The sequence below is a fragment of the Astyanax mexicanus genome, chromosome 2 (genome assembly GCF_023375975.1).
Source record: "Astyanax mexicanus isolate ESR-SI-001 chromosome 2, AstMex3_surface, whole genome shotgun sequence".
Lineage (NCBI taxonomy): Eukaryota > Metazoa > Chordata > Actinopteri > Characiformes > Acestrorhamphidae > Astyanax > Astyanax mexicanus.
Window position 1 is genome coordinate 42,624,340 of NC_064409.1, and position 27,470 is coordinate 42,651,809.

The 27,470-nt window shown below is 37.6% G+C and overlaps 1 protein-coding gene across 1 annotated transcript in view; it reads left to right on the plus strand.

Moving 5' to 3' along the window:
• snx33 (sorting nexin 33) overlaps nucleotides 1–26,807 on the plus strand; it is a 38,304-nt gene extending 11,497 nt beyond the window's left edge. Inside the window, exon 2 of the mRNA XM_007228546.4 lies at nucleotides 23,184–26,807. Coding sequence (XP_007228608.2) covers nucleotides 23,184–23,437 — 254 coding nt within the window. The 3' untranslated portion in view covers nucleotides 23,438–26,807. The remainder of the gene's footprint in view (nucleotides 1–23,183) is intronic.
• Nucleotides 26,808–27,470: the final 663 nt, after the last annotated feature.

A 27,470-nucleotide genomic window follows, 5' to 3' on the forward strand; every position in this document is an offset into this window, starting at 1 on the left:
AAACTTTTGTAACATATCAATATTTCTGAGATATTAGCTAGTCCTAGTTTTAAATCTTTTGACAGGTAGTGTATGTGTGTATCTAAATGATCTTCTCTGTAAATCACAGGTAGATTAAGTCACAATAATTCATAATCAGACGCCAATTAGCCTGGTAAGGTGTGCCAAATGTGGAATCATTTTGAGTCCCGCTCCCACGCGTTCACTGTGCTAATGTGATTTACTTTGCCTTCCTGGCACAGAAAGAGAGAGAGAGAGAGAGAAAGAGACAAGGCTTTGATGTGGACCAGACATTCTCACACACACACACACACACAGAGGCAGACAGACTAGCCTCACTGCCAGAGTTTAGGACAGCCCTGTGCAGCTTTCATTTAGGGGAAAAGGGGAAATGGAGCTTTGTGCCAAGGGAGGGGACAGGACTGAGAGACTGCCAAATGACCTTTCCATCTGCACAACTCCGGTGGGAAAGCGAGCCAGGCGGCAGTGAAAAGTGAGACAGCGCTTTGTTTTTATTTGACATACACAGGATAAATAGCCTAGCAGCATTCTGACACATACTTAGAGGCCTGAAAAGTGTGTTTGTGATGCCTGCACACATCCCTGCTTGGCCTACGTGTGTGAAACCTTCATGCGTTATTGAGTAAGTCAAGATGGGATCAACGAGCACCCAACCCAGAGCCATCCTGTCGCAACATGCAGTACTGGCCTGCTGAGGAATGACAAAGCAAAGCCTTTAAACTATACAGTGCGTGTCTGGTCTCCAAACTACACCTACAGTTCACTTCAGTGCCAGATATATATTCCAGAACTTCACTTCTGTGCAGCAGTTGGTCAGGATTCAAGAATGTCTTTTTTCTCAGTTTGGGAAAAGTTCAGGCTGTGCAGTTGCAGTGTCTGTTACCTCTTCTCCACTTGCAAGGCCTTTGCTTTTAATTTAAAGTGATCTTTTTGTGAAAAATATGTTTGTTCAATTTTGCTTTATTTTTTTAAAGTTTTTTTTTTAATACTGGTGGTTCAGTGGTAAAGCTCTGGATGACTAATAACATAGTTGTGGGTTTAAAACCCAGGTCTGTTAAGCTACCAGTACCAGTTTTAACCCTTTCTTCTCCAGGTGAACTGTAACTTGGCTGATTCTGCACCCTAACCCTGGCTTACTCAGGGCATTAGGGCAGTAACAACTAGCTGGTTATAGCACTGGGGTATAAGATTTGGAAAGCTGCCATTGTTGAGCCCTTAAACAAGGCCTTTACACTCACTACTCCCTGGGAGCTGCAGAGATGGCAGAGATGCCCACCTCTAAGGGCACATGTGCTCAGTATGTATCATTGTATCAGTCTGAATGAATTTGAATGACTAGACAGTACAAAACTTAAGATGTTACAATTCATATGCGTGGCTTGTCTAGCTGCTTTTGTCTGGTACAGCTTTTCATGATTAAAAAAGGCTTAGCTATAAACCACTTTACTGGTTTAGTGTTACAGAGATTCTCAAAGGTTTTGTAAGTATTTGTACACAAATTACAAAATATTCATTTTAATATCATTTATATTCATTTGATATAAGTTTAAGATGTTCTCCTTTGCGAAGTTTGACTTTTGGTATCCAGACTTACTTTTTTGAAGATTGTGCTTCTTGTTTTGCATTTGGAAAATGGTTTTGTTTTGCATGCTTTGCAACTAGTCACTGGGAAACTAGCCGTGTCTTAATGGACAGAAGCTGCACTTTGCTTTTGTATTATTGTACTGTTGCTGCTGTCACCACAAACATACTTTATGTGGTTGTCATTGTGCTTGAACTGTGGTTTATATTAGATGATAACTAGAGTGCTTTGTCTTGCATCAGATTCAGAAGAAAATAAACTTGTACATTCACAAATCCAATTGCTATTCAGGCCCGTAGCCAGCATTGTGATGGGGGGGGGGGTCTTTTTCCCCAAAAAGTGGACTTCATTTGGCTCTCTACTCCAATGCCCCCTAAATACACGAGCACACTTCAAACCTTTTAATTTAGACATATTTTATTCATTATAAGTTTATTGTGAATCTGTTGTTGCTGTCCTTATTTGTTCGTCTGTTGCTCCCCACTGTTAACATAAATTTGATATAAATGTAATTTGTGTTGTGTTACTCAAACTTCCTACATCTGTGATGTGACTTCATTGTCTGTCTCTGTTGCTCACCTCAGTTGTCTGTTGCTTTGTTCCATTGTCTCTGTTGCTGCCCTCCATTGTCTGTCTCTGATGTTGCTGTCCTTTATTGTCTATCTCTCTACTATTGACATTAATAGATAAGAATTACTTCATGAGGTACACTATCGGTATGGTCATTAAAACTTAAACATGAATTAATAATAATATAAATTGAAGTGTTCTGTCTTATTCAAATCTTCCTACAACTGTGCTGGGACTTCGTTGCCCCCCCCCCCCAACTCGGCGCCTGATTGGCTGACAGAGCTCATTTGCATACCGTCTGGTCTGTGAGGGTCTGCTGATTCATTAGATATGCGTGGATTCGTGGAGCGACCAATAATCCGCTTTTAATAACCCGTTAAAGTTGATATTTTTTTCTGACTCAAATTATTTCAAGCACTGTTTGTATATATGTGAGAATTACTGGTGACTGGATTGCGTTTTGAAGGTAAGAGGGTGGGGGAAGCGCTGGAGGGGGTTGGGTGTGTGTCTCGAGTGTCCTGAGGTAAACACAAAGCCAAACACAAGCAGATTTAAACTCTAAACACAGTTCCGTAATCCGGAGAGGCAGACGGTTCGAATGGTGTATAACATGTCCGCATTCGATCAAATATGGATGTACGAAAAACGCAAATATGAAAATAATATTTCATAACTTTCATAAACTAGGCATATTTCGCCCTAAATGTTTATTTTCTGAAAGAAGATACGGCCAAATAGACTAGATAACTGAACAGCTTTAAAATGGCATATTGGGTATCTATTTTGAACCTATAAGTATTCATAAACACAGCCAGATATTAAATATGATATTTTTCTGGCCCGCCGGCGGGCCAAGGCGTGTTAAGAGGTTAACCCCCTTTTTACACCTCTATACTGTATTTTATATATGGCCTTAGGAGCAACAGGCATGTTGAGAGTAAAATACACCCTAGCTTGATCGTCAGCATTGCAAAGTGAGTGACTGAATGTTACTGTCACTTAACCTACATTTCTTAAAAATCATCTAAAATCCAGACTTTGGAGTTATCGCAATAATAACAGTAATAATCCGGTGTTACATGTACAATATACTATTGGGCTAAGCCGAGCCCGGCACTTTTAACACAGGGGAGTTGTAAAGATATAGAAGCCCTGCACTCAGCAGCTTACCGATTTTGGGCCTTTTTTTGAACAGGTCACCAATGTTTTGGGACAATGTTACCGCCGATTTCTTCTGTTTTCGCTCCTTGTCTTCTTTTTTACCCATTTTCTCAAGTAACTTTCCCCTGATTCTTATTCTTTCCACAAGCTAAGAACAGAAATGGGGGAATTACCGCCACCTACTGGATTGGTGTAAAACAGTCTGAACAAAATGTGTAAAGAGAAACAATTTTTCTTACTCGTCACTACTCTGGGGGCTAGGGGGGGTGGGGGATTGGGGTGGCTGAGGGTGGGTTGGGGGGGAGGGGGGGGGATCGAACGAACCCTTCGACCCGCCCCTGGCTACGGGCCTGCTATTTTAAACAGACCGCTGGGGGTTATTGGGGTCCATTTCGAGAATCACTTCTTTATATAGTAGAACTAAAAATTATTTTTTTACTAAAATGAAATACAGTAAAAAGGTGCTGTATGGAACTCAGTCCCAGTCAAAGATCTATTTAGATGTTTATTTGTCTGGTTCAATTTAAATGGTTCATTATGTCATAAGTGTTCTACATAGATTCATAGAATTGCCTTTAATAAGGAGCCCTTTTCCTAACCCATTAAAAGTAATTTCCACCCCTGCATTTAGTTTGCTCTGATCTGGGTCAGTTAAATATTTGACTTTCCCCTCTTGGTTTGGTTTGTTTTCATACGGAGAAAACGTACGGTTTTAGTATTACTACTTATTTAGCCTAAGCAGTGCTGTCCACTAAAAAACCTTCAGATACATGGCAATTTTGACCAAAGATACCTGCTTAATAACAGATCCATGCCTTAAACTGTTTTATACCACAATTCAGTTCCGGCAGTGTGATTTAGCTAACAATGCTTTCTAGGAGTGCCAAGATTTAACACAGTAATTGCACTTAAGATATTACTCCACAACATACCCATTCAGCCTAGCAACAACACCAGCATTTATAAAAAAAAAAAAAAAATCCAACAACCATAGCAAAAGAACAATGGTGTAATTATACCATGTTAAAACTGACAAAAACTAATTACAATAAGTTCATAAAATATACGGGCTTTGAAAAAAATGTTTACATTATTTTCTTTACCACTGTAGTAATTTTAAATGAAAATAAAATAAAAGCAAAATTCTGGAGACTTTATGCTACTATTAGCACAACAGCCCGAAAAACACATAAGTACAAAGTTCAGCTTCACGTGTAACTAAATTCTTAATGTTGACCAGCGTTCCCAGTGTGAATGAAAAATAAGTCATTTTTCTTGTTTTCTTTATCTTAAAAAATAATAAACAAGGATAACTGTATTGTGGAAAAATCACAGTTATACACTTCTATATATTCTGCTTTAATGTAAGAAATTGGCACTGGTGAACTGGTCTTTGGCACTAGGCCGTGACTTCAATCATGTTAGAGCACTTCCGCCCATATATTATTGCTTAAATCATTTAAAATAGGCTTGTTTATGTGGTTTCTGACACACTGAATGACACGCCGTTATAATCAAAAAGAAATTGTCTCGTTTGCATAAAACCAGTCAATTTGGTTTGTTGTTATTGTCACTTTAAAAGCTTAGTTCCTGTGTAAAGAGTCTGGCACAGTGCCAACAGGTAGGCCCTAGGAGTGCACCGGAGGCTTAATATGGGCAGCAATTTGTCCAGTCATGCATTAAATAACAGCTGTAAGTCTGAGCCCGACTCCCGGCTGGAGGAATTCTTGTTAAGCTCCAGGATGTGATGTGATGAACAGGTAGACGGCAGCTGTGCTCTGTAATCACGCTCGATCCTCTATGGGAGAGAGAGAGAGGCTAGCTGGCTGTAATTGAATGGTGTTTGTAGTGCTGTTGTTTATGAATGAGATCAGGGGACTTGCTGTACTGCTGAGGGTTTTGTAATGATGATAAACCAACATTGTACAGCACAGCTCTGATGCACAATTTGTATTCTTGCACCATGTTCTACCCTGATTAGGCAATCCATTAACCTCTTAGGGTGTTTTCACACTAGCAACCAGGAATGCTTACTCCAATTGTACAGTACGTAAAGGTGAACACTGTCTTTTTCCCTATAATAGATGATTAACTGTGTTTGTGAATTTCAGAAGGACTTTTAAGAAGTTTTGGGTGGAAGTGGTTCCTCTGTGGAATTGAGCTGCCAGCCTCTCATTGGCTGATCATGTGACTTTGGAGTGTATTTGGAGTGTTCTCATTGGTTGTTTTTTAATCATGTGTGCTTTAAAAGCTGGAATGTTATTAACTTTTGTCTTTTAACCCTGATGAAGGCCTGAGTGCCGAAACGCGTTGTATTGCTAATAATTCAGAAATTCTCCAGTCAACAAGTGCTGCTGGTTTTTACCATTTTTTTGAACACTGCTTTCGAGCCAGAGAGTAGTCCAGAGTAGGCGTTTTAAAATACTGGTACCAATGCAAAACTTGGTACTGATATGGTACGGATTCCCAAACAATACTTTTTCGATACCTTTTTCTAAATTGTAAACAAAGAAATACAACGTATATCACAAAATGTATTTATTTAACAGCCGACATGAGTAATCTCATTTTCATAATGTCACAAGACAAGGCTCTATATTTTTGGATTGAGAGAGGGAGGCATAGAGAGAGAGAGACAGAGTGAATGAGAGAAAGACATCGCAAATTAGCGCGAGACAGAGCGAGTGTTAGAGAAGGAGAGACAGCTCAAATTAGCAAGAGAGTGCCTAGGATTTTAGTGCAGTGGCAGTCTGTCAACAATTTGAATGATCACCAATTTGTGTGTGCCAGGGTGCCGTCTGGGTTGTTTTTACCACGCTGCGTGCACTCGTTTTTATGTTTATTTTCATGCAAAGTATCGAAAACAGGCACAGAAAGATATCTCTTGGTACTGTGTGGTACCAAATTTTGATACCCAGCCCTAGTAGAGTTCTAATTCCTGGTGCTTCTAAAATCAAAGGTCTAAGTGAAGTCTTGGTTCGGTGCGCTGCAGGTGTAGAAGCTATCTACTCCCGGTGCTGCGTGTGGGGTCGTAAGATTGACTCATTTGGTAACATAAATGCTTTTACTTATCATGTTACCTCCTCTTATCAGTATATCCTAATAAATCCATGCCTCCATAGGACTGGAGTTAGGGAACTGTAATAAGCTTAGCTTTGTGGAATGTGTTAAGGTACTGACAGCGAGGTACTGGCGGAAAACTCACGTCTTACAGTCCGAAAAGTGAAGCATGGAGCTGTGTGTCTGAACAAACAAAGATAATAAGCCCCTGTCCCAAGTGAGCTTAGAATCAGTCTGGGTATGGACGAATTTATTCAGTATTCAAGTATGAAAACAGCCTTAAACTACTCAAACATAACCCTGTTTTCTCACTGGGTGCTCACGAGTTTGTTTATGTTGTTGTGTGTGGGCATGTACCAGTTAGCATGCTGGCTAATTTTGCAATCGACTTAACTGAGGATCTACCAGAGACACCAACAAATATGGTTTAGGGTTTAGTGGCTCTTTAACACAGTTGGAAAACCATTCCAGGTTCTACCTCATGAAGCCATCTGAGAGAATTTTTTATTTCCTAATTACATATGTTGCTTCATGGTTTTGATGTCTTTGCTATAAATAAAAAATATAGAAAACAGTAAAAAAAAATAAAAACTAAAGAAAGGAAATATTGAATGAGAAGGAATGTGTTCAAACTGACCAAGACTAGTACTGTATCTGAATACCCCAGCAAGTACTGGGGTAAGGGAGCCTATGGAACATGGCCTATCTAGAACAGAGAGTCTGGAACATGGTCACTATCTTGAAAACCTCTATATAACCTTTCTGAAATAAACTGATATCATTTCAGGGAAAAAAATGTCCTTTAATGGGTGTTCTAATATTGAGTTTGTGTGGAGTTGGAAACTGGGAAATACCATGTATTTACCACTTGTAATTTTCACTCGATCAGACAGTGAAGTGGCATTAAACTCAACTTCATCAGATGTAACCTTTACCCTGATCGTTTAGCTTTTCCATATATGTTGGAACTAACTTTTTATTTCGTTTTCACATAGTTACACTACAGTGCTTAGCTGACTAATATTGACTCATTCTTTTCTTGGTGGACAACTTTTTTTGGCTGTTTCAAAATATTTCCATGTTTAATGGCTGGATCTTGAAGTTAAGTTGTATAGTTCACCACCTGTTACAATATATACCTTCTTTTAATAAGCACTCAAATGTGGCAGCAGTTCTAGAGCATAAGGGGTTAAAGGGGAAAATTCAAGACTGTACTTTACCACCTTCTTTATTTGCAGGACTTTGACCTTCAGGCCGGACTTTGCCCTTTTCTTTAGTCTCACGCTGGAACTACAAGACTAATGTAATAAAGGCCTAGACTCAGAAATGCTCGCCGTGCACTAAGAGCTGCCTCAGTTTGCAGGATTTGTGCTCAGATAAATCCCAGCGCAGGGCTCGACTGTTTTTCCAGCTCACACTAAAGAGCCTGACATTCCTCTCAGTGTTTCTACAGCGCTCTGCAGGCCTGTTAGACACATTAAACACACTGCAGACAGTTCACTGTCTCTCACTGCGAGTTTCTGCGCAAACCAATGGAGAGAAAGAGAGAGTCAGTTTCAGCGTGAAGATTTAAATCACGTCACTGCCTTTAATCTCTCACCACACACAGCCAAACCAACAGCCCTGCATACTTATCCTTTATCCTCTCATTTTCATTCCCTTTCTTCCTCTCTTTCCTCTCACTCTTTCTTCATTTAGTTCTGTCTTTTTCTTGTTCACACACATTCTTACTTTCACTTCATTTTCTGCTTCCCCCCACATTAATTTTCCTTTATCATTCTTTCTTTCTTTCAATCCTATTTGCTTACTCTCTCTTTTGATTTCTGATTTCTCCTTTACTTTCTTGCTATTTGTTTCTTGCTGTTATTATATTTTCTTTCTTTCTTTTTAATCACTCTGCTTTTCTTTCCTTTTTCACCTTTTTTAATTTATTTTTTTTGCACTTTCCCCCCTATCACTTTATTGCTGTATCTTTATTTCTTTACTGGGTACCACTTTAAAATAAGACTACCTTTATAAAGGGTTTATACAAAGTTTACAAGTAGTTTATTAATGGTTACTAATTAGGTTGTAAATGGCTTAAAAATCATTAATAATGAGTTATTACACATACGTACAGAGGGCAACAATGACCTGTTGTTTGCCAAATAGTGAACCCACAGCCATCTATATTGTTGCGCTTTCTACGTGTGTGTTATAACTGATTATTAATGTTTTTTTAAGGCATTTACAACCTAATTAGTAACCATTAATAAACTAATTGTAAACCATTTATAAACCCTTTATAAAGGTAGTCTTATTTTAAAGTGGTACCCTTTACTGTCTATAGCTTCATTTTTTATGGCTTTCATGCTTTTTTTCTCTTTTTCTCTCAGTCACATTGCTTTTTTCATTTTGTTTGTTTGCTTTTCTGTTGCAATGTTCAGTTTTTTTTTGTTTCTTATGAATTTTTCTTGTGATTTCTTCATTTGTTTTTTTTATATTCTTTTTCCCTCTATTCCCTCTAACTCTTTTTCTCCGTTTTTTGATTTCTTCGTTTTTTTTCCCTCTGTCTCTCTTACAGTCACAGTTTATAAAGCTGTTGTGGTTGACAGTATGTTAAAGCGCTGGAATCGACTCTGTGCACTCTGTGACCTGGTGCTAATAGCGAGTGGCGGGTCAGTTACTGTGACAGGCGTATTAATCAATCAGAGCCTGGCAAAATAGAGCAGAGCAATCCGGGTGCATTTAGGTCAGAACTGTGATCTGTGTGCAGTTTGTCAGGTCTTATTTCACCCTGCAGTGTTACTGTCTTAATGTTCCTTTGGCCCATCATGCAGACACATCAGAGAGCCTGACTGTTCATCAAATATAATGAAAGGACAAGTCGAACCGCTTTCAGAGAAAAGCTTCTGTCACTGTAGCGACGTCTGATTTACAGCTTTCTCAAAGCCAGTGGTTTTAATGGTCTGTTTAGAGCAGTTTGGGGGCTCTAAAAAAACTGATTGTGGGCACTCCCTCAGACATAGCCTGTTGGTTTTTCTCCGGAGGGGAAGAAAAGGCACTCAGACAGAGATCCATACTTCTCCTCTGGAGCAAATGGGAAACATACATCTCTGATACTCAGTGATCACAGACACTATCCTATCAACAGAGGTCCCTCAGTCCAACAGCACAAATTACTCCACTTTCTTTATCACAGTCACTTCCTCTGGAAGGATTTATGAGCCACGCAGACTGACATGACATTTATATTTAATGGTTTTTATTTCTTTTTTCATTTTTAAACATATTATATATTTATAAAGATTATATTTTTTGTTCTCTTAGTGGCCATGAATTAACTGCCCTTTTTTAGCGGTTCATAAACCAGCATGCCAGGGAATGACTATCAGATAAAATGGATTTGGTTTGTTAGTATTTCAGCGTTTGATCTTGACATGTAGTGTTTATTTATTTGTCTCTGCTCCATTAACACCCTGCTCTATGGAACCATTGAAACTTGGAATTTGTCATTTGTTTATATCTATTAGGAACATAGTCAAACAAACTAATGTTACATCACTATAACAATAAACTTCCTCAGTACTAAATGGCATTGTTAGTGCTGCATTAATGAAGGGTTCTTCTGAGGCATCACTCAAAGAACCATGTGAAGTATCCCCATCTCTGTGTTTGACTTTTTGTTCATTTGGTTTATTCATTGTGGAATTTTGACGCAACAACTGCAAGATTGACATGTCAAAAAGTGAAAAATAAGATGGAGATGGAGATGTTTTTTGCATGACAGCAAAGATTTGGATTTTTGTATGCTTTGTTCCTTATTTATTTATTCTTTATTTAAAAATATGCTTTTGTAAAACAATAAAACAACAAAACTATGATTGATAAAACAGTAAAACAACAGAAGCTCAGCTTTTGTGTTTGACTGTTGTAATGAAAATTGTACGAGCCAAGCCACCAGTCACTATTATAAAAAATAATTTTATTAAGGAAAAGAGACAATCAAAGTGGTAAGACACCAACACTGCTTCTCCCACCACCTTATAAACATCTTTAATTCATCTTTAAAAGTCAAATTCTGCTTATTCATGCAATACATGATCAAAAGATGATGTGATCTAATTCTAATCTAAGGTTTGCAGAGTTAAATTATCTGCTTGATCATTTGAACTTTGCATGATGTCTTTCATAGGTCCAATTAAAATCGGTCTTATTTTTTGGCAAATTCCTTCCTACTTAAATTGTCCAATTTCTCTTTTAAACAAAGATCATTTTAGTAATGCCTTTAAATTCTTAATTCGGTGCAACTGTACATGTGTGGTTTAGTGGAATAGTTTTTCGTTGCGCTCAGCTTCTGTGTGTACCTTTTCAAAATGAAGTGGAATAAATGCACCTGCACACAAGAATCTGCTGTTCCTCGTTAAACAAATACATTTTTGGACATTACTGAAAGCCATTCTTTTTTCGATATTCCCACACCAGCTAGCCAGCTGTTTGCATGCACACCCAAAAACAGAAGCATTTCAGGATTTGTAGTAGATACAAATACTGAAATTTACAAATTGACAGTTTTTGGATAACGCATTTTTATGTTGTTTTTTATTCTATTTATTTCTGTGCATGTTCGGTATTTATATCTGCATTCCATGACTCTGTCTGTGTTCTCTGCATCGCAGAAATCATAGGGCCCTTCTTTTCCCTTCTGAAAAACAGAAACTGACACTTGCAAGTATAAGGAAAATATGATACAAATATTTGGCACAAAGGAGTGGATCTTCTGATCACATTGATACATTGTTTTTTTTTTTTTTAATGATTATTTCCCAAGTGCTCCTGTATTAACTGCATTTAAGACAGATTGAATGTGTGCGTGTATGCGCATTAATCTTTTTATATATCTGCATCTGAATTATCTATAAATCTGAATATTATGATGAATAGATCGTGTTAAGTGACTTTGCAGTAGACTGTTTGCACACTGATTTCCACTGAAAGTTAAGAAGGTTTTTTCTTCTCCGGTAAAGCTGCCATCTTGTACACCAATATACTTTCCTATGATTTTCATTTTTTTACATTCTCCCCCATTTGTACTGTACGTACTATGTACACTACATTAAACACTGTGTGTGTTCATATACACACTTTCAGATTTAAAGTGCTGATACTCTGCTCAAATCGTGATTACAAATTTCTTGTCTAATGCCGCTGACTGTGTTCCACACCTGTTTTTCCACTGCTTATCTGCTGCTGCTCAGACTGTTTGAACACGTTTACACTGACTGATGTAAGAGAGTAAAGGGAACAAAGTGTTAAATCACTGTGTTTGTTTTCCTTAGCAATCAAATGATCAGTTAAGTGTTCGATTTTGATTTTGATCTTTGTAGACCTTTTTAATCTTTTAGACATGAAGGTATCACTAGTGTTGAGCTGGTAATATGGTGTCTCATATATTAATGCCGCTGTAGATTATAATGCATAAACTGTACTGTCAGTTTAAATTAGATACAGTTCATTGCATTATTGTTAAAAAAATACAATATTTTTATAAACTTGAGTGCATTATTGGAAACATCAACTTTTGTCTTTTGGAAAATGTGCTATATAGAGGGCACGCCCACTGAGAGGCACAATGACAGACTGAGTGGCAGTGTTAGTGTTTAGTGTAAATGCTTTAAAAACACAAAATGGGAAAGAGCTCTTGTGTGATTGACTGTACAAACAAATTCAAATTGTCATTTTAAAGAATGCAGAAAGTTGAAGAACTGAGAAGGAAATATATTGCTGCAGTTCTTAGAAGCAGTTGGAATCCAGGCACGGGAACATTCTTCTAGGCTTTGTTTAGTGCAGTTGTTTTACTAAATTGCAGGTTTTATATGGAGTGAATTTTGTGCCAAAAGTTTTACGTAAAAAAATAAAATCCACAATCAAAATTTTAAGAATCAAAAGTAAAACATGTATGTTGCAAATTCAAAAGAGAAAAAATATATATCAAATATATATATTTAAATATACTTGGTTATTTTATTATTCTTTGCACTTATTTGAAAATTATTTTAGTTTGGATTTTGCCAGTCTTTGCTTTCATTTTTGGATTTTTTTGGATCTTCTGTGGATTTTTGTGGATTTTGCTGCTAAAGACTTTTGCTTCTGGAATCTCTCCTTTGCTTCTGCTTCATTTTTTTGGTTCTGATTTTTGGCACACTTTTCACGGGTGGGCGGGGCTTAGAAGAAGGCGTTCCCCTTTAATCTCTATTGGTCACCTACCCTGAACCCTCGTCTGAGACAGACCACGCCCACCCCGCCAGCTTCAAGCGCTCTTCCAAACATGGCGGAGCGAACGGGGTTCAGCTCACAGCAGCACCAGCAGGTACTTTTACAATTAAATTTCATACAGACGTTATGTTTAATGTTATATTTCTTTTTTAAGTAAGTGTTAGTTAGGTTACCTAGTCAGTGAGCTAGTGGGTTAGCTAAGCTAGTTATTATGCCCCAGGGTAAAGCCAAGTAAGTGCTGGTTAAGGTTAACTAGCTAGCTCACTGACTAGGTAACCTAACTAGCTTAGCTAACCCACTAACTCACTGACCAGATGACCTAGGTAAACTAGCTAACTCACTGACTAGGTAGGTTAGTGTTCACTAACTAACTAGTATAATTTAAGCATGGATATTTAGCACACCCCGCTAACATGAGCATCTTAATAGAGTTAAACACTTACTTAAAAAAGAAATATAACATTAAACATAACGTCTGTATGAAATTTAATTGGAAAAGTACCTGCTGGTGCTGCTGTGAGCTGAACCCCGTTCGCTCCGCCATGTTTGGAAGAGCGCTTGAAGCTGGCGGGGTGGGCGTGGTCTGTCTCAGACGAGGGTTCAGGGTAGGTGACCAATAGAGATTAAAGGGGAACGCCTTCTTCTAAGCCCCGCCCACCCGTGAAAAGTGTGCCAAAAATCAGAACCAAAAAAATGAAGCAGAAGCAAAGGAGAGATTCCAGAAGCAAAAGTCTTTAGCAGCAAAATCCACAAAAATCCACAGAAAATCCAAAAAAATCCAAAAATGAAAGCAAAGACTGGCAAAATCCAAACTAAAATAATTTTCAAATAAGTGCAAAGAATAATAAAATAACCAAGTATATTTAAATATATATATTTGATATATATTTTTTCTCTTTTGAATTTGCAACATACATGTTTTACTTTTGATTCTTAAAATTTTGATTGTGGATTTTATTTTTTTACGTAAAACATTTGGCACAAAATTCACTCCATAGTTTTAGAGTTTATACTAATTACAGCACACCTGATTCAGCTAGTGAACTACCTGATGAGCTTTAGTTGAAGTGAACAGTGTGAACTGGGGGTGTTGCAGCAGGAAAACTGTAAAACAAGCAGGGCAGTGGTATTCCAGTCCATGGAAACTTGGAGTGTATTTCCCTGGCATTAAAATCAGGTACAAAAACTGTCAGGAAACCTGATTATTGAACGTTTTCTGACTTTTCCTGATGTACTATTGGTCTATTGGTTATTTTGATAGGTCTCTGATGAGCCCAACTGCCTTTAATTTGAGCATAAAACCACTTGTTTCTTGTCTGCTTGGCCATTTCTCCTAAGAAACACAGCCATGTTGCAGAAGGTTTTGCCAGTCTGGTGGGAATGTGACGCAATTGTTGTATTTGTTATTTAATTTTTACTGCATTGCCAACATATCGATTTGGGACTCAAATGACTCAGACTTTGGGGCTAATAAAAGTCCATAAAGACAACACTAGCTGTGTCCTATGTGGGCTGCATTTCTCAGCCAGCGTTTGGAGTGATTTGAAGGACGCAGCTAATGTATCCTTGGAAAAAGGCTGGAAATTGAGCCTCTGAAGCAGAGTTGGTTTAAAATGTTCATACATTTTAAATTGTATAATTATTATTTCCAATTACAGTCTTGGCACCTCAGTGTAATCACATGATGTTTGTGCATGATGACATTGCAAACCTTACCTGCAGACTAGACTTTGAAATGCAGGTAATGCATTGTGTCTAGATGAATTTTTATACCCCTACTAAACTTTTTTTTTTGTATTTCAGTTGATCATATTTGATTGTCTGTTTCATAAGGGTGGATTGAGCCGTGGCTGAGTTTCAGGAGGCTTTGCATTATGCAACGCCGGGGACGTTTAGTTTCATGCAGGTTTCAAGTTGCATGAAGTTACAATATGTAAACCAGCCTCAGAGAGGTAGGTGGAAGGTAGAACAGGTGTTAGTCCACGGTCACGCTGTTCTTCAAAGAAGAATGAAGGGGGTTTCTTAAGCAGCTTGAGATGGTAAAACGATGTGAGGAATGTTAGCTCAGCCAGTCATAATGAAACCAGCGTGCCCTCAACAGGTTTTTTGGAAAGAAAAAAACAGCTGTGTATAGTATTTGGTGCAGGCCAGTTCTTTAATTATCTTATATTCTTAAGGTGTTTAATCAAAAATCACATGATTGTTGTACTAAAGCCATGGTACAACAGAGAAAAAATGTATATGTATTGCTATAAAAAAGAAGCACGACTGTTTGTGGGTGCACTGTCAATTTTTGGAGAATAAGCCATTTGGATTACTAGACCCAATCCATCAAATTTGCCCTGATGCAATTCAAGTACTATAATGCTAGGTACAAGCTGACCTGTAGACTTTCTTTATAGTCCTACAAGGGTTATTTGTCTTTGTTGTCACTGTAACCCCCTTTTTAATAGTCTGTGTTGCATAGTTTACAAGTCGATATATGTTCCCAATAATATGAAATAACTAATTCTCACTTTGCGCCACCAATAAAAGACACAATTTACACATGCATTTCTGGACAAGCTGAATGTTAAGCGAACTGAATTGAAAGTGAAAGAAGTAGTATGTGAACCAAGGTGGTAAGAAGTAATATTACAGGATTTTACATGAATGTAACTTATGTTAGGCAGTGATGAGCATGAGTTCTTATAAGCTTTGTCTTGTCTGCTTTGCCAGAGTTACATAGTGATGTTAGCAGCAAGCTCAGCCTAGAGTAGCAACAGTAGGCACTTTTCTCCCTATTACAAGTCAGTGGAGCTTTAACATGATTTTGATTATTTTAAAAAATCTTACATAATACTGCCATTCAAGCATTAAGGAGATCAAAGGAGAAATCTGGTGTGAAATGGGGTGATGTGAAACATGATGAGTATGAAATTTTGTTGAATAGCCCACCTCTATTTACCTACAGCATTCCGAAATACTGTGCTTTTAGCTAATGCTCCCAACAGGCTTACAATACTAGCAATAGGGGCATAGCATTGCCCATGCAAAGAAATCACTATTCTTACACCATTGACGAGGCTTAAAGCCACCTATGAATTAGGTGCCGATAAGTTGACTGAAAAGCAACTTTATGCCATTTGTTGTATGGTGCTCTTTCTTCTTGTGTAGACCTTCACCAAATATTTTCAGCAACAGTATGAATAATGCATTTCCCCTGAATTCATTTTGCAATCAGTTCCTCTATCCTACCTGTTCATTTGTGCTCGTCAGTTGACTTATCTTTAAAATAGTGTGTGCAATAGTTTAATAAACTAATCTGTTCACTTCCAAAGTTCTCAGTTTTAAATGTGAGGGCCCTCAAAGTTCTATCAATAAGTGTGGAGCTATTTTAAGCTTGTTAAAGCTTGTTAAGGGTGTAAAAATATTTATTTCTGTGCACCCATCACTAGCATTGTAAGCCTGTTGGGAGCATCCGCCTAAAGTGCTGTATTTTGTTATGCTGAGAGTGAACAGAGGTGAACAGACTGTTTAAGTCGGTATGGTTCTCTTTAGAAACATTTCCTTAAATTAAAAAAAAAAAAACCTTGAAGAACCTGTTTTTAAACAGTAAAGCAATTCATTTCCACAATAGCATTGAGCAATGACATTTAACCTTCAAGCAGAAATAGAAACAGAACAACAGAAAGTGAAGGTTGTTCTTTGTGTTCTTAAAGGGTTAACGCTTGGGAACTGAACTGAAGAATGGACTCTGCCCAAGTAGCCGTACAAAACTCATTTATAGACTGAAGTTTGGTTTGTGGGCTTGGCTCTCAGCTGCACTTGCATTGTTGCTTTTGCCAATTAGATTATGGAACAATAGGGTGCAAGTGGGAAGTCGCACTGCGACCTCTGCTAGCAGAGTGTGTGTGTGTGTTCTGTTCAGTACTCTGCTGTGCTTGGTACTGCCTGTTGTCCTGTCCTTCGTTACCCTGCTGTAGGGTCAGCGGGGGCTCAGCTGAGAGGCTCATTTAACTCGTTCTGTATCTGTTTCAGTGAAACTGCTCGTGATTTGAACCAGAACCGGTCTAAAACAAGCCCCAGAACAGCAGCCATTAAGATATCGGATATCTCTCCAGTTCTAGCAGCGCCTTTACATGCTTGATATGCAGTGGCCGTGTGTTGCTGGATAAAGTGTGTGTTGGGTGTGTTTTCAGTGTTGATTGGTTAAATGTAAATGTCATGTGCCTGGCAACGGGAGTGTTGGAGAATGCAGCACATGGCCTAGACCTAAGCCAAGCATTTGGGACTGAATCTGGCCTAAATTTAAACCAGAGCCAGGCAGATGCAGCTTAGGCTCAGCGTGTGGTTTTTGGGTAGGAAATTTGGCCGGAGTGATTTTTGATATCTTGGCATCCTTTAGTGTCGAAGGTTTAGTGTCTAATGTAGACTTGTGCTGATGATCCAGAAGAAACTGACTGGTGGAAAAAAGGCCTCTTAAATCTGGGAGACACACATACCACAGTTATATCTCTCTCTAACACACACACACACAACGGAATAAGATGGTCGCTTGGAAACATGCACGCTCACACACATGCAAACACAAATGCAGATTTCAGATTTTCAACTCCCTGTTTCACATTAGAGAGAGGGAACAGACCAGCACATGCTGGAATTGATCGCTCACTCACTTGCTCACCCTCCCTCTCTCTCTCTTCCTCTCTTATCTCCTTTTTAATATCTCTTACATATCTCTTTTTTATATCTCTGTCTCTTGCCTTTTCATGTATCTCACTTGCAAATCTCTCACTTTAATATATTTCTCATATCTCTCTCACACATTCTCTGTTTTTCATCTCACTCTTACTCTGTTTCATGTCTTTCTTATGTATCTCTCTCATTTATTTTCATATCTCTCATTCTTGTCTCTTTTACTCTTGCATGCTCTATTCCATAACACTCTCTCTCTCTCTCTCTCTCTCTCTCTTTTACTCTCATACCTGTCTCACATATCTTTTTCATGTCGTTATTTCTCCTGGCTCTCACTATCTAATCTCTTTTTCATATCTCTGTTTATCGTTTCTTGTTCTCTTTCATCATTTTAACATCCCTCACTCTTGCTCTCTCCCATATCTCCTGTTTATATCTCTCTTTATCTATCTTGCTCTCAATTTTTTTTGTACTGCTACTAGTGCTGGGCAGAAAAAACGATATCGATAGTTATAGAGGAAAATATATATCACGATAACTATGATAAGCCGGACGATAGGATTTGATAAATTTTATTTCCTATTTCCTGTTTAAGTAGCGCTGTGAACAGGCGCAGCACGAGATCAGGCAGCACACTGAACTGCTCAGCCCAAAACTAAACTAAAATGTAACTAAAACTATTATACATTTTAGTCAAAAGACTTAGACTAAAACTGCATCAAAATCACCTGTCAAAATGAACACTATGATATACTATTTTATTTTGTTTTATGTAGTTGCCTGCATTCAGGAAGGGGAATAATCCTTTGATTAAATATAACTGTATTAAAAATTTAAACGAAACAGACAAATAATGTAAAGGGTCTGAATCCTGTGTGGATGTATAATGACTTTTAAAATTAATTTAAAAGTCTGAGTACCTTGTACCCACCTGGCCAGATGTGGACATCCTAGTTTCTGTCCACAAGGCTCTGAGCCTGCTAGTGATTTTGGCCATAACTCCCTTATTCTGTCACTTATGAGTAAAAAGGAAACGTTAAAGTGTAACAGAAAGTGATTTGATTTATATCGCGATACATATCGATATCGGCTGATATGGAAAACTATATCGTGATAAGATATTTTTCCATATCGCCCAGCCCTAACTGCTACATTCTGTTTCTCTTACATGTCTTTTTTTTTTTTTACCTCATTAATTTTCTCCTTTGGTTTCTCTCTCACTCACTTTCTGTATTTTAATACCTGTCTCACTTTGTGTATTATTTTTCTCTCTCAGAATAAGTGGATAATTCTTTCAGTTAGTCCAGATGTTAGAGACATTTTCATGTAGGCCTGCACAATATATCGTTTCAGCGCGGTCATCACAATGTACGCACAAACAATAGTCACATCACAGGACATGCAATGGGGATTATTAGTATCTCATTATACATTTTGGATCATTGACTGCTATTAAAATGTGTTCATTTCTGTGTTTTTAATATCATAATATATATTGCTGAACAAAAATATTGCAATGTCATTTTTATAAAAAATATTGTGCAGCCTTACTTTAAGATTCAAATAACCTTAGCTGCATGCACACACTCATACACACACACACACACACACACACACACACACACACACAGTGGCCACAAGATATATGTCGTTAAGTAGATTTCCAGGCCACTGGACGCTTCCGTGGGGCTTCAAAACAGACATTCTGCCTTCAGCTTATCGTTAGGTTCTGCATGTCCGGTTAGACGAGCCTCTGTGTGCTTGTGCTGTTTGTCCTCAGCTCTTCTGATCTCATCAGACTTATACAGAGCAGGACATTGTGTGCCATGCGCCCCCTCCCCGACTGCACCAAATCTGTTTGTGTTTCATTCTCTGGTGATGCATTGTAACACATCATGTGGAAAACAGAATGAATCAATTTAGGCCACAGCTACAACCCACGACTGCACACACAGCGGTGATGCCCTATAACACCCTGTTTGCTTACTCACCACAGTGTCAGAAGACCCGTTAAGCTGTGTGGTCATGCTGAGACTGGTTTCTGACAGTCGAGTTCTGAGGGTTGGGTATAGCCTGCTGCATCACACTGTAGAACAAGCATTAGAGATTCTCCTCAGATTCCTTTTATTTCTGTTTATGAATAATGATTATTAGTTACAGTAAATGCAGGAATCACCAGTATAAGCATTCAGGCCCTCACTGCTTTCTCTTCTTTTCTTCCTTTGTAGTTAAATGGGTGATGATAGCCTACCTTAACTATGTGTAGTTGGTCTGAAAATTAAACTCACACAACACGGGGGCTGGGGAATATCTCATAAATATCGATATACTCTTACTATTTCATAAGATTAGATAAAAAAAAGACTATATAGATATAATAATGATATAATGATGATTATTTGGTATTATTTTTCCATTTTTGGTCAGTTTTGGCCCTACATGTTTATCTCTATTCCAAATTGTTCGGTTTCCAGAGGGATGATACTAAGCAAGGTTCAATCTTTTTTTAATTTATGTTTCAGACATAATTTGTATTTACTGGAGCAAAATGATGACTTCAATTATTGATTTTATTATACACAGTTGTGTTTAAAAAATATTCATATGCAGTAAGTGTTTTTTTTATCTTGTTCACAATCAGATCAAATAAAGACTTATAAAAGGCCATTGCAACTTAAATATCAATAACAATATTTTTTCTAATATACCTACAGATGTCCTTTTTGTGATACCTAAACATAATAGAAACATTAGAAACAAAAACAAATTAAGTTTGTATATTTTGTAAAAACAGTAACTTACCAAGACTCTGATTTAAAATAATAATGTAACTAAATGTCACTTATGTTAAATATTGCAGAATATTTAGTGCATGCATATCAACTGTATTCATAAACAGTTAAATAAAAAAATACACTTAAAGCTTCATATTAAATAACAGACTGCTTAGACAGAATATCTGTAATGCTTGCTCTGCTAATATTAGAGTATAGATTATTTTAATCACAATATTACTGTCCCAGTGTCATTATATTATCATTATGTGTATAATACAATTTGGGACACCCATACACTGAACCATTGTAAGCAAAATTTTGATCCTTGGTTCAAAATCTGTACCGAATCTGCTGTTTTGGTTCAGATTAAATTTAAAAAGTCCAAAATCTCGACCAAAGAAGGTAGGAGTGAAGTAGAGGTGGGCAATATAACAATATTTAATTTTATTGTGATACATTTTCTAATAGTATGTACAATATATGTTTTACGCATTACAAGGAATACCAGCAGTGCTTAAAGCACACTGATCCAACTGCAAATTTCATTACAATAAATGCTATTAATCCAGATTAGAAGGATGAAGGACAGGATAGTTAAAAAAAAAATATGACTGAACCTAGTATGGAAGATTGTGTTTGAATTGTAGTTTGAACGGATTTCTTGCTACTGATGCATTTTGACTGTATAAACAAGATAAATCTGTATATTGTGAAAATGTTTTCAGATATCATGGTATAAAATTTTAACATATATTCCAGTACTAGTGTGAAAGCAACTTAAATCGTGACTCGATTCATACCACTGCAGGCTTTCTGTAGCATTGTGATGTTTACTGTAATTTCATAGGCAGCTATAGGAATTCAGGGTTCAGAGTGAACTGTAACAATGGGAAGTATAATCACTAATTGTTTGACATTTTATTGTTCTTTACTGTGATGCTGACACAGTTCTGCTTTAAAGAGTCAGAGAACAATGAAATATGTGAACACAATATATTGCAGTGTAAAATAAAAAAAAAAATAAAAAAAAAGGCTTTTAAAAGAATTAGCCCTCGCCTTCCCATTACAAACAGTTCTGCAGTGTTCAGGAGGAAATGTGTGGGTTGCTGTTTGTTACCTGTTGTTGTATCGCCCGGCTCTTTGTCACTCTTACCTTTTGTACATTTAACTGCAGCCTGAACAGGTATGATCCTGTTTCACAAAACACTACTTACTGTATGCTATCTAAACAGGAAACCCATAAACCTGCTGGAAATATTTTCCTCATGCTATCTCAGCCTTGGTGTGCGTATACACCTTAAAAGCTTTTTTTTTCTCACAGACTTCTATTAATTATTTATTTAATTCTTATACATTATTTATTTATGACCACCATCTGTCACCAGCTGTACTTCGTTGTATCCCCAACAGTTCAAGAACACTGTGTAGAATGGGCGGCAGCACATGTATTAGAGGAAAATGACACTGCTGTAGGGGTGCCAGGTACAACCAAAATCCTCAATCAAAATGTTTGCTTTAAACCAGCCTGCCAAACATTCAACTCTGAAATGTTTTGACTTACGTTTAACTTTATAAAAATGTTTTAATAGAAAATAATCTTTCAAAATAAAAACTAGCAAGGAATTGAAATGACCGCACCCAGTTTGGCAGGGAATGTGAGAACCTGGCAATAATACACATCAGCAAACAGCTTAATGAGGATGTATTGCCTCTCATTGGCAGTACTGTAACATTTATCATCACAATTTGCTGAATTTATATAGAACATAAAAATGTGAGCATGTTAGATTCAGCAAATAAGTGAACATAAATATGCTCGCTATAAAGAATATATATATAATTTGACCAGTGATTCCCAAACATTTGTATGATACTGGTTTCATTACTGTCTTTGCTGTATCTCATGTATTAATAACCAAACTTTTCCACCGGATTAAATCATTAGAAATTCTTTTTAGGCATTTTTTTTTTTTTTATCGTTTTGGCTTTTTCATCTAGGTTTCCAGTTTGCCTTTTCCAAAATTCTAATAAAAGAACTGGATGGAAAGCTGTTAATGGAGTAAAATGGATTTTTTTTTAAACTAAGATAAGGAACATGGAAGTCATGGAACAGGGACTTAACTTTTGTCATGTCCCATAGAAGATAAGCAGGCTAAGAATGCTGCACTGACGTGCAGGATGTGTGTGTGGATCCTCCTAAACTGGATGTGCATGTTATTTATGCCAGTCTAAGGATTCAAAAACACTGAAAGCAGCACACTTTGGTATCTCCTTTTTGCAATTTGTAAAACTAAATTAAGCTGTAAAAATGTTATTAATCTGCAAATTGCAGAGAAAACAGAAACAGTCAAGGTGATATCCACGATTCTGGCTCATCCTGAACAAGCCAGGCTAAAGTAAACAAAAACAGATATATGCAGACACACTGTGCTAAAGTAAACAAAAACAGATATATGCAGACACAGTGTGTGCCGTTAGCATTTACATAAAACTGTGTTTACCCTGTCCACTCATGAAAAGTAGCAGAGCTTTCGAAAAGCTCCACTGAAATGAGTTTTCACTGACCTAAAACGCTGTTTAAATTTTTATGTGGACAGTGCCTTTTAAAGGGACCTATGATTTCCTCAATGCAGAAAACAAAGACAGAATTCATGTATAAACATTGAAATACCAGCCTGGTGCTGGCGGGCGTTTTGTGTATTTGTTGCTTACTGAAGCAAGCGAAGACATTCTGTTTAAAATGTGGATTCAAATTCAAATAGTGGTATTTGAGAAGAAGAGGAGGAGGAGGACATGTTTTGTTAGGATTTATATTGGATGCAAAGTTATTGTTTCAGTTACAGTCTTTGTTTGTGGAAAAAAAAAGTATGCCATGTATTTTTTGCTAGGCAGTTTTATTTGTTTGCCGTTGTTTTAACATCGACACCACCAGAAAGTCAGAAGTGAAGATCTGGATGTGTTTATGAAGGCTGTGTAATTATGTCATTGGTATTGAATTTCTAGCTAAATTCCTGACAGTGCTGACTCCAGACATCCCAAGAGTTATTCCTTTCTGACTGTTCTCTCTCTGTGCATTGCAGGAGCTTTTGCGAAGGTGAAGGAGTCGCAGCGCATGAGTGACGAGGGGAAGATGGATCAGGACGAGGCGGATGGTATTCGGAAGCGCTGCAGGACAGTGGGCTTCGCCCTGCAGGCAGAGATGAACCACTTCCACCAACGCAGGGAGGTGGACTTTAAGGAGATGATGCAGGCCTACCTCCGCCAGCAGATCGCCTTCTACCAGCGCGTGGGCCAGCAGCTGGAGAGGACCCTCCACATGTACGACAACCTTTAGAATACGAGCAGGCCTTCAGAAGTGTTGGAAACATCTGAAACTTTGTTGATCCGCACATTCTGTGGAGAATGTGTCCCGCTTATTTGTTCTGTAACTCGAAGGTTTACAAAGACGATCCAGCTTAGAGACGACGCGTGACTTAATTCAGAGTCATGTCTTAAGTTCATGGATTTAACAGAGATTTTGGGACTTGAGGAGATGGTCGGACTTGAGAGAGAATAAGAATGCACATGAGGACCAAGCACTAGCTCATGCACTTAAAAATGTCACTTTCTTGGCTGCCTTTAATAGCCAAAACACAAAGAATTCCAGGGACTTGCACAGTTCATGTTGCCTTGATGAAAAAAACAAAACAAACAAAACAATATCTACGTAATTGTATCTCTCATCCTATTTTGTTACACATATTACATTTAATTTAAGCGTATTTGCTAAGTAAAGTAAGTCCTTAGGTTATGATTTGTACTCTTGACCAATTGTGACCTCCCAGACTCAGGTTGAGTTACTTTTCTTGAGCAAGGTCTTGTTTCAAGCCATTATCGTCCCTGTTAGTGTCGTCTTTATTGAGCAGGCTCTGCAGGTGCCAGAGCTGTTCTGTTCCAGACTATACAAAGCTACACTTCCCTCAGTTGAAACCTGATGACTCTCTTTTGCTAATACTACAAAACTACAAAGAAATTGTTACGTTTACTTAAGGTCTGTTTTTTCTTTCTGGGACAAATCGGGTGAAATCTTGTTGCCTTGCCTGTTTCTGGCCAACGTGTCCACCAGTTAAAATGTCTACCTGCCACAGAAACATTCCAATAACACCAGCCTTTCAGCTAACCCATTCCGGGAACACTTTGAGAGTATTCCGACAGCACAGCGCCTCCAAAACAAATTCCAAATGAATGTCCTAACAGCAATGCTGGCACTCTGAAAGTGATTTTAGAAATGAACCCTGTATTTGTCGAAAGGTTTATTTTGATTTAGCGTGATCTGGTTGTAGAGCAGGACGAACACAAAGGGACTCCCCCCTCTGCTCTTTTAGGAACTGCCAGAGGGTACTCGCAATTTTAGTGTTGTTGTTTTTTTTATTATCAAGAAATGTAGGTTCTGCTTCAGGTTATTTTTAAGAGGATTTTTATACATAGACTTTAATAGAGGGGTGGATGGGGTAGAGCATGTCAGAATGATTCTTAGTGAAAGGGATTCTTTAATGAAATGTGAGTGAGCCAATGATGTCATTTCTTTCTTCAGATGCAAATATATCACAGATTCAAATGGTCAGTGATTTAGATTTTTCTAGGGTTACGGATGAGGGTTAGCTTTTATAAATTTTCTCTTTGTATCATTTTTAACACCCATTGTTCTGTTACTTTTGACACAATCTATGACCAATTTTCACATTCTGAGAGTCTTCTGAGAGTGGATGAAGATCTCCAATATGTTCTCAATAAATACAGGTCTGTGTAACAAAGCAGCATTTTTATGTTTAGTCAGCTAACGTTAGGTTTAGTTCAGTCTATATTTTTTTGTCATATGACTGATCCCTTTTTACTTACATACATCACTACATACATAACCTACTCTTGGGTTGATTAACTTTATGATTTAGGATCAAATGTAGCTCTAAAACAAACCAATCAAAAAGAGAATTACAATGTCTGTAGCATCAGTTACGTGGCCCACACCACTGTTCAGCCAAGGGAACAAATTCTGCTACAAGTTAAGTATAAAACTGTTATTTATGACAGCGTAAGTAGTGCTTGGCAATTATGGTCGCAAATAAATATCACAATGAATAATTTACCCTCGATTAGGATTAATAAATCATCATTTTGATCATAAACAGACACAACAATTTTATTTCATTTGAATTGCCCGAGTATCTAAATTGGATTAATGTTTGACTTCTTCATTTGGCTTCCGTGTTACAGACTGGACAGGCTATTGTCTTGTGACTACATATAAGATTAGGGCTGTGCGATATGACCAAAAATTTTAATCTTGATATAGGCCACTATATATCCCAAAAATAGAGATCACATATATATATGTTGCATATATTAGCCTTCACCAACAGCGGTACGCTTAGCTTTCCGCCTTCGCGTGTCGCCCAGGCAGCAAAATGTGGTTGTATTTTCAGACTATATAGACCATAGAGTGTAATGCTAAACTATAGATGTTTTTCTAAATATATCGCCATATCGCACAGCCCTATATCGAAATAGTACATAAACACAGAAAGTACCTAAAAAAAAACACACTACAAACTACACTGTTGCTGTGTTGGCAGTTTAACCATCAGTAAAGATCCAGTTACTCTGTAATTTCAGGTTATGAGTGCCTAAACATTTTTTATTGTTTGTTTACTTGATTGATTTATTTGTTTTGGCTACAGCATGCTGGACAACTGTTAACCAAATAACCAAACTCTTAACTATGAATGTTAAACACGTTTACCTTCTCAGTGACTTAATGGACAGAAAAGAAGGATAGAAATGTTCATAGACATTTTATTATCAAAAAATACTTCAAATCATACCATTGAACACTATTATTTATTATACAGAGGGTTCAGATCATAAGCATGATTCAGATCACTTATTCCTTCATTAGCTTCAGATACAGCTTAAGACAGTTGCAGTTCCTGGAAGAGGCTTCCACGTTTCGATTCCAGCTGTTTGTTTGATTTGCAGCAGAATGAAACGAACAGTAGTTGAAGGAAAGCAGTACGATCTGTTAAGGGGATTTCTTTACTGGCAGTCCAGCCAAATAAACAAATCCTTCTGGAAACTGAAGGCCGCGGAGTGTGGAGACGGGTCGTGAGTCAGGGCTGAGTCTGTCCACTTGGCCGCAGCGTCCACATTCTTAGATGCAGCTGATTTTTAGGGCTATGGAAAAAAGAGTCCCCTTACTTTGCAAGCTCTGCAATTAATGATAGACCAAAGCATTAGTGTTTTCTTTACTCGAATAAACAAGGATATCTTTTTTTATTATTTCGAAGCAGGGAGTATTATGGTTTTGATTTAGTGTTAAATATGTGACATGGAAAAAACTGATTGAGAGCAAAAGCTAGAGAAGGAAGATAAAGGCCCACAGGACTGACTGCATTGGATACCTCTCTGCTCGCTCTTGATGACCGTTGTGGAAAGAGAGAGAGGAATGTAGTAAAGCCTTGCTAACGAAGAGCTCTGGGGGCCGCGGGATTCACATGGATGATTTGGACTGTGAAAGGACGTGTGAGTTTGTTTGTTTAGTGTGTGTGCTGATTACTCTGTCTGTTAGGAGGAATATAGGTAGAAAAGGAGCATTGTCTTCCACTGCTCTGAAAGTCTTTAATAAAGACATGCTCTGAAAGTCTTAATAAAGATTTTATCCAAAAGTGCATTTGTTGTCCACATGTTTTTGCCATTGTCTGCTATTAACTATGCTGGAGGACAAGTCTTGAAACATTGCAACATGAAGAAAACTCCCTGTTCCTAAAACTAACCTCATAATCTGTATAAGGATCATATCAGGGTACTGTCAAAAGCTGTAATTACTAAAATGCATCCTAGAATAAAAAACTTTCTATATACAAAGGAATCAAAAGTCACAGAACACCTTTTTATTTCATAACAAAATGTAGCGACTTTCAAGATGGCAGCCACGCTCCAGAAATAGCCTTTCTGGGGTATTCAGATATGTAATTTCTTTTCATTTTGTTTCTCTTTCTAAATCCTTCAAAAGAAAATCCAGCCTAACCAAAATAAAGCTGTACAATGAGAGAATTCCATTTGGAAATATTTGACTTATTAGTCAACTCTGCTTAAATGGTTTATACAATTTAATGATAACAATCACCAGAGTTAACAGAGTCCGATTTTCAGATTTTCCAGCATTTTTATCCTCAAATCCTTATGCTAACCTCACACTGGAGTTTGTGGATTTTCTATATTTTCCATATCTAATTACCCTCCATATGATTCTTGCCAGAGAAAGTGACATCACTGGGCATATCATGTTTTTATTAGAACCAGAGACTGTAAAAAAGATGGACGCCGTGTCA